The 10422-nt window shown below is 28.9% G+C and overlaps 1 protein-coding gene across 2 annotated transcripts; it reads left to right on the plus strand.

Moving 5' to 3' along the window:
* Positions 1 to 158: 158 nt before the first annotated feature.
* On the plus strand, positions 159 to 5188 carry LOC412353 (polyubiquitin-A). Of its 2 annotated transcripts, XM_016915409.2 has the most exons (3): positions 159 to 334; positions 544 to 1468; positions 3213 to 5188. In XM_016915409.2, exons 2-3 carry the CDS (start codon positions 558 to 560, stop codon positions 4915 to 4917), a joined length of 2616 nt encoding a protein of 871 aa, XP_016770898.2. In that variant the 5' UTR covers positions 159 to 334; positions 544 to 557; the 3' UTR covers positions 4918 to 5188. The 2 variants fall into 2 exon arrangements, with proteins under 2 accessions (XP_016770898.2, XP_026298109.1); XM_026442324.1 differs by lacking the exons at positions 159 to 334; positions 544 to 1468 and adding an exon at positions 2468 to 2617 and having other exon boundaries at positions 3196 to 5183.
* Positions 5189 to 10422: the final 5234 nt, after the last annotated feature.

Here is a 10422-nt window from a genome sequence, read left to right on the forward strand (position 1 = left end):
GATATCAAAGTTTGTACTTTATTTTTTTCATTATAATAAAAATTCAATAATATTAAGTGTATTTATTTATTTAAGACTAATTAAACTAATTTTAAAAAATGCTTGTACATATGATTTTTCATTTAGAGAATTATAAATCTATATTTTGGCAATCGGAATATATATTACAGATCACAGCCTACTTTACAAACACAGTTTTACAGTTTTACGTCATTTCATATCCCTTTCTCGGATTTATCAGTATCATTTTCGAACTTTTATCCCTATTTGGTCTTTCAAAGAATTTAACTTGGATTGCATTCCAAATATCTTTTTGTAAATTATTTCAGTCTACGTAAGTATAATTGATATTTTTATAACTTCTTATATGTAAAGATATTAAGTAGATTTACAAATAATCAATATTTTAAGATTTCAATATTGCGAGCCTCCATTTTGATGAATAACAACTAAACAGACTAATATTTTACGTGTTAAATAAACTAATTTTTATCACATAATGAATAATAGCATATTAAAATTTTTTTATCGTTTTTTTTATAGGTTTCTACATAAAAATGCAGATCTTTGTTAAGACTTTAACAGGAAAAACCATCACCTTAGAAGTTGAAGCTTCAGACACAATAGAGAATGTAAAGGCTAAGATTCAAGATAAAGAAGGAATTCCACCAGATCAACAACGTTTAATTTTTGCTGGCAAACAACTTGAAGATGGTAGAACACTTTCAGATTATAATATCCAAAAGGAATCTACACTTCATTTAGTGTTGAGACTTAGAGGAGGTATGCAAATCTTTGTCAAAACTCTCACTGGCAAGACAATTACCTTAGAAGTTGAAGCTTCAGACACAATAGAGAATGTTAAAGCTAAGATTCAAGATAAAGAAGGAATTCCTCCTGATCAGCAACGATTGATCTTTGCTGGCAAACAGCTTGAAGATGGAAGAACACTCTCAGATTATAATATTCAGAAAGAATCTACTCTTCATCTGGTATTGAGACTTCGAGGAGGAATGCAAATTTTTGTCAAAACTCTTACTGGAAAAACTATCACACTTGAAGTTGAAGCTTCAGACACAATAGAAAATGTAAAGGCTAAGATTCAAGACAAAGAAGGAATTCCCCCTGATCAGCAACGCTTGATCTTTGCTGGTAAACAACTAGAAGATGGAAGAACTCTCTCAGATTATAATATCCAAAAGGAATCTACACTCCATTTAGTGTTGAGACTTAGAGGAGGTATGCAAATCTTTGTCAAAACTCTCACTGGTAAAACCATTACCTTAGAAGTTGAAGCTTCAGATACAATAGAGAATGTTAAAGCTAAGATTCAAGACAAAGAAGGAATTCCTCCTGATCAACAACGTTTAATCTTTGCTGGTAAACAATTAGAAGATGGAAGAACTCTTTCAGATTATAACATTCAGAAAGAATCCACACTTCACTTAGTGTTGAGACTTCGAGGGGGAATGTATAATCATATGCAACACATTATACAGAAACTTTGTCTATTTGAATCTGCTGTCATGCAGTTTGAAGATATTAATAATTATCTAAACAATAATCAAAGTCTGTGTTATAGTTAATTTCATGAAAGACTATATCTTGAAACTGACATGATAGTAAATTCTGTTGATATCTAGTAAAATCAATAGTATTGATAGATACATTCTATTACTTTTCTATGTATCATATTCATTAATACTTGCTATCAATATAAAAATATTTATTTATTCATATATAATGACAAGAATGGCAAGTTGTCTGTGTGCGTATAATGACATATTCTTGTGATGTACTTATTTATTAAACAAATATCAATGCATTCCTATAAAGATATTTGTTTTCTTTTCTCTTTTAAATCCTAATCGTTTATTTAATAATTTATATAAAAATATCGTTTCGTACTATCATATTTTACTTTCTTTAATCTAAAATCTCTAAGATTAATATTTATATATAATTAATTTTTTTTATCTTACATTTGATTGAAACAAATGTATAGATTTTTTTATAAGTATTGACATAAATATTATGATTAATCTCGTTACGATAAATTTGAAAATTAATTATCTATTTTAATTTTATTTTTATATTTTAATATTTTTGTATGTTTTTATATTATATTTTATTATAAATATCGTATCATAATCATAGAATAAAATAATCATTATTTTATTTTATTTAAATATTTACATCGATAAATTTTTTTAATTTTTTAATTCTTTTCTTTAACTGTTTTCATAAAATTTTTAACAAACTTAAATATTTGAATGTCTAGAAATTTTATTTTTTTTTATTAAAATTTAAAAATGGAAAATTTAAATTTATCACTTTTAATTAAGTTAAATGTAAATTTTTTTTAAATTTGTTTTTTTATTATCGAAAAATGATATTGTTAAACATTCCCTATTTTGTAGTGAGTCTAGAGAATTTGAAACTTACTATTTGGTAACAATTGATATTAAATACTTATATACTACTAGATTTGTGTCATTTCACGTCCCTCCCTGCGACTTACTGGTTCTTATTTTGAACGCTTGTCTAAGCTTGATTTTTTGAACGACTTAATTCAACTTGTGTTGCGAATATCATCTTATAAATTATTTAAACGTGTGTAAGTATAATATAAATTTAATATATAAATATATATTTACCTTTTCTATAATTCTATATAAAAATATTAGATAAATTTTCAAATAATCAATATTTCACAGTCTCATTTCGGAGCCACCATCTTGTAAAACAATTATAGATAAAATTAATTAATATTGTTTTAAATTATATACAATTATTATACAACAGTTTTATTTCAGATTTTAATATTAAAGTATCAATTTTTTATAGTATATATGTAATTAATAGAGTAATAAATTTAATACATTTTTTACATAATTTTTAACTTCTTTAGACTCAGTTAAGACGCTATTTATTATGAACATTATTTCCATTTACTTAGTACTAAATTATTAATTACTTAGCACTCATTTATAATTTTCATAATATAATATCTTACTTTTATAAAAATAATACGCGAAAAAATATACATAAATATATTAAATATTATTTTATTTCTTAATATATTTAATATATTTTTTAATCTAAAATTATTTATTAAGTAATATATAAATAATTATATATTATAATAATAATAAATATAATAAATATAGATTTCATAATTATTCTTTTTTATAGTTTTCCAAATCTACAATCATGCAGATTTTTGTTAAAACCCTAACTGGAAAAACCATCACTCTTGAAGTTGAAGCTTCAGATACTATAGAGAATGTGAAAGCTAAAATCCAAGATAAAGAAGGAATTCCACCAGATCAACAACGATTGATCTTTGCTGGTAAACAATTAGAAGATGGAAGAACACTCTCAGATTACAATATTCAGAAAGAATCTACTCTTCATCTGGTATTGAGACTTCGAGGAGGAATGCAAATTTTTGTTAAAACTCTTACTGGGAAAACTATCACTCTTGAAGTTGAAGCTTCAGATACAATAGAGAACGTAAAAGCTAAGATTCAAGACAAAGAAGGAATTCCTCCTGATCAACAACGTTTGATTTTTGCTGGAAAACAGCTTGAAGATGGAAGAACACTCTCAGATTACAATATTCAGAAAGAATCTACTCTTCATCTGGTATTAAGACTTCGAGGAGGAATGCAAATTTTTGTCAAAACTCTAACTGGGAAAACTATCACTCTTGAAGTTGAAGCTTCAGATACAATAGAAAACGTAAAGGCTAAGATTCAAGACAAAGAAGGAATTCCTCCTGATCAACAACGTTTAATCTTTGCTGGTAAACAATTAGAAGATGGAAGAACACTCTCAGATTACAATATTCAGAAAGAATCTACTCTTCATCTGGTATTGAGACTTCGAGGGGGAATGCAAATCTTTGTCAAAACTCTAACTGGAAAAACTATCACTCTTGAGGTTGAAGCTTCGGATACAATAGAGAACGTAAAGGCTAAGATTCAAGACAAAGAAGGAATTCCTCCTGATCAACAACGTTTAATTTTTGCTGGAAAACAACTTGAAGATGGAAGAACACTCTCAGATTACAATATTCAGAAAGAATCTACTCTTCATTTGGTATTGAGACTTCGAGGAGGAATGCAGATTTTTGTCAAAACTCTTACTGGGAAAACTATCACTCTTGAAGTTGAAGCTTCGGATACAATAGAGAACGTAAAGGCTAAGATTCAAGACAAAGAAGGAATTCCTCCTGATCAACAACGTTTAATCTTTGCTGGTAAACAATTAGAAGATGGAAGAACACTCTCAGATTACAATATTCAGAAAGAATCTACTCTTCATCTGGTATTAAGACTTCGAGGAGGAATGCAAATTTTTGTCAAAACTCTAACTGGGAAAACTATCACTCTTGAAGTTGAAGCTTCAGATACAATAGAAAACGTAAAAGCTAAGATTCAAGACAAAGAAGGAATTCCTCCTGATCAGCAACGATTGATCTTTGCTGGAAAACAGCTTGAAGATGGAAGAACACTCTCAGATTACAATATTCAGAAAGAATCTACTCTTCATCTGGTATTGAGACTTCGTGGAGGAATGCAAATCTTTGTTAAAACTCTTACTGGAAAAACTATTACACTTGAAGTTGAAGCTTCGGATACCATAGAAAATGTAAAGGCTAAGATTCAAGATAAAGAAGGAATTCCTCCTGATCAGCAACGATTGATTTTTGCTGGAAAACAACTTGAAGATGGAAGAACACTCTTAGATTACAATATTCAGAAAGAATCTACATTGCACTTGGTATTGAGACTTCGAGGAGGAGAGTGTACTTACTATATAGAAAAAAATATTTCAGCTTGGCTACTTGAAGTTGCTTATATGCAGTTGAAAGATTCTAATAGTCTTTTAAAAAAAAATGACCTATTTTAGAATTCATAATGGGTCATAATATTAGACTGCCTTAGGGAGTAAAATCTAAAGGCATTGTCTAAAAAAATTGATAGTATTGATAGCTCCCCTATGTTACTTTTTTATGTATATTTCATATTCACTACTATTTTTATCAATATATAAGTGTTTATTTATGCATATGTAAAGTCAAGAATATCGAATTGTAGTAATGTAATTACATATGTGTAGCTACAATTCTTGTAATACAATTAAGTTCATTAAACAATTATTGTACATTCCTGGCATTAAAGTATTTTTTTTGTCCTATTTTTGTTAGAAATTTATATAATAATATTATTTCTTATTATTGGTTCTATTTTTCTATTTATTATTTTGAAATATTTATATACAATAATATTTTATTGTATTTATAGTTGTGTTCACATATATAGTTTATGATTTGATATTAATATTTTAAAATTTTTGTTATCTTGTCATAAAAATTTTCAATATATTGCAATTATATGTGTGCACAATTAATGTATATGGATTTTAATTTTTCGCGCGATTTCGAACGAATAAAGAACTGTGTTGCTTTAGCCAATTAGAAAAGCGCTAAGTGATGTGACGCATGACATCTTTCTTCTATTAAAAGTCATTGGAACAGAACGTATTACCGGTTTGATAGAACTTCAATTGTCAAGTAAATAATTTTATTCTTATGTTAACAAATTTATAAATTATTGTTATATATTTATTTCATAATTTATTGGTATTATATAATAAAATTATTTTTATTTTATTTTATTTTATATATTTATTTATATTTATATTTTTTCTTTTATCAATTTTTTGGTTATTGACCGGTAATTTGTATTATAAATGTTTGAAGAGTTTGAATTTGATATTATTTTATTTCAATATAATTTTAATTCTATATATTTTATTTTATGATATGTATTTTTAAAGATTATCATTAAATTTTCAGAATAACTTCGAAGAAGAATAATGATTCGTTATATACATATGTTGTGTATCGCAACGATTTGTATCCAATTTTCAATTTCCTTATTTGGTAATATTTTATTTCTTTTAATAATAGACATATTTAGAATAAGTTTCTATTATTTTTCTATTCATACTGAAATTAAAATAGTTTAATTTAATTTATTATAACAAATTTTATTTCATTAAGTTTCAAGTTTTCATATTAAAATATGAATGTTTATTATTATTATATTGTAAATTTAATAATATTTTATCTTTTATTATTTCCATTTTTTCATCCAATATTTTAAATTAAGTTTTTGTTACAGATTTTTCTCAGCTTTCATATTTTCCTACCTGATAGCAGTTTTCTTGATGATTTCTTTTGGACAACAGTAATATTCATAATGTAACATTTCTTACATTTTATGGTAAGTCGTATATCTTTTTATGCAAAAATTTGTTGAATTATATTATTTGTCTTATGATTTATTATAAAATTATTAGTAAAATAACAAATTATTATAAACATAATTTTTTTATCATGCATAAATTAATTATCATGATGAAAAGTTTATTAAATATCAATTATCAATTAATATTATTAACATTAAGTTTGAGATGAAAATCGATCTATTTCCAATTATATAGTCGATATACATGTATGTTAAATAGGTATTTAATATTCCCAAACAAATGCAGTTAATTATCATTTCTTTATGTTTTTTATTTACGCGTAATCAAAAGCATAGGCTCGTTAAAGATTTTTTCCGTAATTTCCTCAAGCCCTTCGAGAAATATGAAATAAATATGAAATATTCATTTTTTTTTATAGTTAATTATTATTGTATTATCCAACCGCGTGAATTGCGTGACCAACATTGTCCCACAGCCATGAACCCGGAACTATAAGTGCAAGTTTCATATAAATAGTTTTTTTTTTCTTTTTTCAAACTTTATTATCATTTCCTGTTTTGTCGAGACGTAATCAACTTGATTTTTCGTTGACAAAGTGACGAGTGAGACATTGTGGAATAAGTGAAATGGTATCGCATTGAAACGTTCCAAATAGAAAGTGTTATGCGCAGGCTCGTGATTGCTATGCCTCTCCTCTAATCGTATTCGCGATCGAATTGAGATATTAAAATCGAGAATCGATCTTATCAACGTTAAATATAGTTGGATTTTCACGATGATAAGGGCTATAAAATTTAGCAGCATGAAGCTGTTAAATTTAGAAGCATGATATATACTTTATAAAGAAATCCTGTTAGAAATGCATAGTCTAAGATAACCTTATTTCACATTGTAAATAAATCTTATTTCCACATTTCTGTAAATTAATTTTACACACTTTGAGGAAGAATACGTACGTAAAGTGTCACGGTTTCTTGTATAATAATTCAATAAAGTTACGGTGAAATCTAAATCGATCATGTTTAAAAACGATCGTTACGACACAGAAGATACGATGAAAGTGCATAGCAATAAAATGTGTGACATTAAGACTTATTTTTTCTTATGTAAAGTAATTTCCGTGTCTTCTTCTTGAACGAGAAAGTTTTAATATCAGAAGAATTGTGAATTTTCTAAACCAATGACTAAATTAATCAGTGTATTACAATTTTGCATTGCAAAATGTTATCCCTCTTCTGGATCAACGGTATATGCAATCAGATATAAAAAAAAGAAAGAAAAAAAAAAAGAAATAGCATATAATCACCGTAAGTTTTAAGTAACTTAAATTGCTTACCTCGTTCGAGCAAGCGGTCTTTAATTGTCTGGATCCTCGCGATATCCTTCTCGTGGAATTCCCTTTGCGAAATATCTTTTCCCGCTATTCAGATGCGATCAATAGAGGCGAATGTAGAGCCGAAAGGTCGTGGATTCCCACGTTGCGAAAATTACCCTTGGATAACGGCCATATGTGAAATGTTAGTGATCTCGGTCGTGGGTGGTATCCGCGGCATTCCGTTACCCGTTGTACCCACCTTTATTCTTCATAATGTGGATCAGAGTTGCGGAAAACGCTTTTACACGCATGAAGTATCTCGTATTGTGGTTCATTGGTATATCGGACGCGGTACAATGTTTTACGTAACTCTTCATTCTCAAGAAAATCATTCTGGACGCGATTTCATCGTTCTCGATGAGTTTCCTTTTTCAGTTTCTTCGAAAGTTAATTGTTAGGCGGTGTAGCGTTTTCAGGATAAGAAATTTTATCTTTCGTTGCGTTTTTTGCGCGATAAATTTTTATGAATATACCGATCGCGACGATTTCAACGGTAAGAGGGAAACGTAATTGAAAATTTGACTTGGAAAGATTAAAAAATTTCCGATTTCGTATTTTTATTTCAATTATTATACTTTTTAATCGTAAGCAAATACGGTAAACTAATAAGTGTAACGATATTTCGATATATCAGATTTTAATAAAACCAAATTTCACGAGTTTGAAATTTATCTTTTAATACGTGAAATTGAATTTCTGAAATAAATTATTCGCTGAGAAATAAACGATCATGGTAAAAGTATCTATCGTGGTAATAATATTATAATGTTAACGATTATTAGATCGATGGGAGAAAGTGGTATGGAACGACGATATTTTCATTATAATTGAGTTTATACGAGGCTAAGATCCTTTTGATAACACGTATTCACGAAGTTTTTATCCACTCGAAAGTCCATTGAATTTCATTCATAGAAGTTATTCATTGAAGTTTTTTCTCGGACCATCTTCATAAGCGTTCTTCCAATCTAATTCTTATATTTTTATATCTTCTTCTAATAATTCCCCCTTCCAAAAATCAGCTTACTCGCTCGCTTATTATTTATTTTAATGCCAATTATTCAAGAATTTACGCGTATTGGATAACGAGCAAAATTTTTCACATGTTTACACTTGCGGCGAGAGTAAACACGGTAGTGGAAAGATCCACGACCGATTCAAGATCAGTGAAAACGCCAATTATTACGGAGAAATCATTAATTATGTCGCTCGTATATTCTTTTTCTTCTTTTCTTTTCCTCTTTTTTTTTTTTTTTTTATTCCTCTCTCCGTAAAGTTCCTTCCCCTCTTCGCCCCCTTCCTCCCTCGGCCACCGTTTCCATCCTTCTCTCCTTTCATTTCCTTCTTTTTCCAAGCCTTCTCTTTCACCGTTGTTGCATTCTTTCGCGATGTTAATTATGCGAAGGACTCCCACGACTCGAGAATGCCGCCTCAAGATCATGGACTACGGTCGTGTCAGCCGACGACTTTTCTAATTATATTATTTCCCAACATTTTCATCGTGCTCGATTTTCACGTTTCCCTCTTTTATCTCTTATCTCTTCTTCCCCTTTCGCTCTGACGCGCGCACGAAAATATATATTCTCTATATACTCGAGCGGAATTTTAAAACTCGACAGATGTTACGTTCTACTCCTTGAATCGAAGGCGCTCGGCCCGACCATCGGGTTACCTTACGGTTGGTAAAAATCGTGTCAACGAACGTTCTATGAAATTTAAACAAGAGGAGGTGCCGTGAATTTACTTTCGTCCACTGTCTTGTTTATTCTTGATTGATTGAAGAAAAGAAAGAAGCGTTGAGCAGGAATTAATATTTTGAAAAATTAATCATTGAAATATATGTATACATATTTTTCTTTCTCCTCGGTATTTTCTGGAAGAGTGAGCAAAAACGTTATGAATTTTTCGCCGGCAAATCGATATTTTCTTGAAAGAAAAAGTGTTTAGAAGTGAAAACAACTCTTGATATAAGTTTAAACCTTCTCACGATTCTTGCTCTCTATTATTTTCTTCGCTCTCTATTATTGAGAATGCGAAGAAAAAAAAATAGAAATTAATCCGCAAGAATCCGCAAGGTCGCGTATTAATTATCGAGACACTGAACTTCTCGAGTAACGAGTATTTATATATTACGTATAACGTCTTATATTTATAATAATTTCTATATTTGGAATGCTTTTATTTTATTATTCTTCTTCGTTCTTTTTTTTTTTTTTATTATCGTTTCATTAAAAATGGAAAAAAAAAATTCTACGTTTCGTTGCATTACTCGTCGAATTTCGGGAATTGAATCATCGTTGTAGCATCTCCAAACATGACGATGACCGGATCATTCGTGGGCGTGTAATTCATTCGAAATTTTGAATCCGTCATTGATTAGAAAATTGAACGGGAAAAATATCGGTAGAATCGCGGTACATTGGAACAAAAAGGTTGTTTACATTTTGAACGACGACCAAGTCGAATCAAGCCGAAGAAATTTTTATTAAAATCGCCTTTGTCGATTAACCAGCTGCCCGTTCATCCGTTTTTGCGGTCAATATATGCTTCCTCGCGTTTCACAGCATTTCGCTCTTTGCAATGTAGCATGAAATCAGTGCATGCGTGAAGAATAGGCGAACGGTATCTGTGCAATAAGTGTAATTCACAAAGTGTAGTATTTTATGCCAGGAAATACGAGTGCGGCAAATCCGTTATTGTTTAAGAAAAGAAAAAAAAAAGAAAGAACCTTGTTTAATCGAAATTAATTTTTCTTCTTTTTAAAG

Source organism: Apis mellifera, linkage group LG1, assembly GCF_003254395.2.
Source record: "Apis mellifera strain DH4 linkage group LG1, Amel_HAv3.1, whole genome shotgun sequence".
NCBI lineage: Eukaryota > Metazoa > Arthropoda > Insecta > Hymenoptera > Apidae > Apis > Apis mellifera.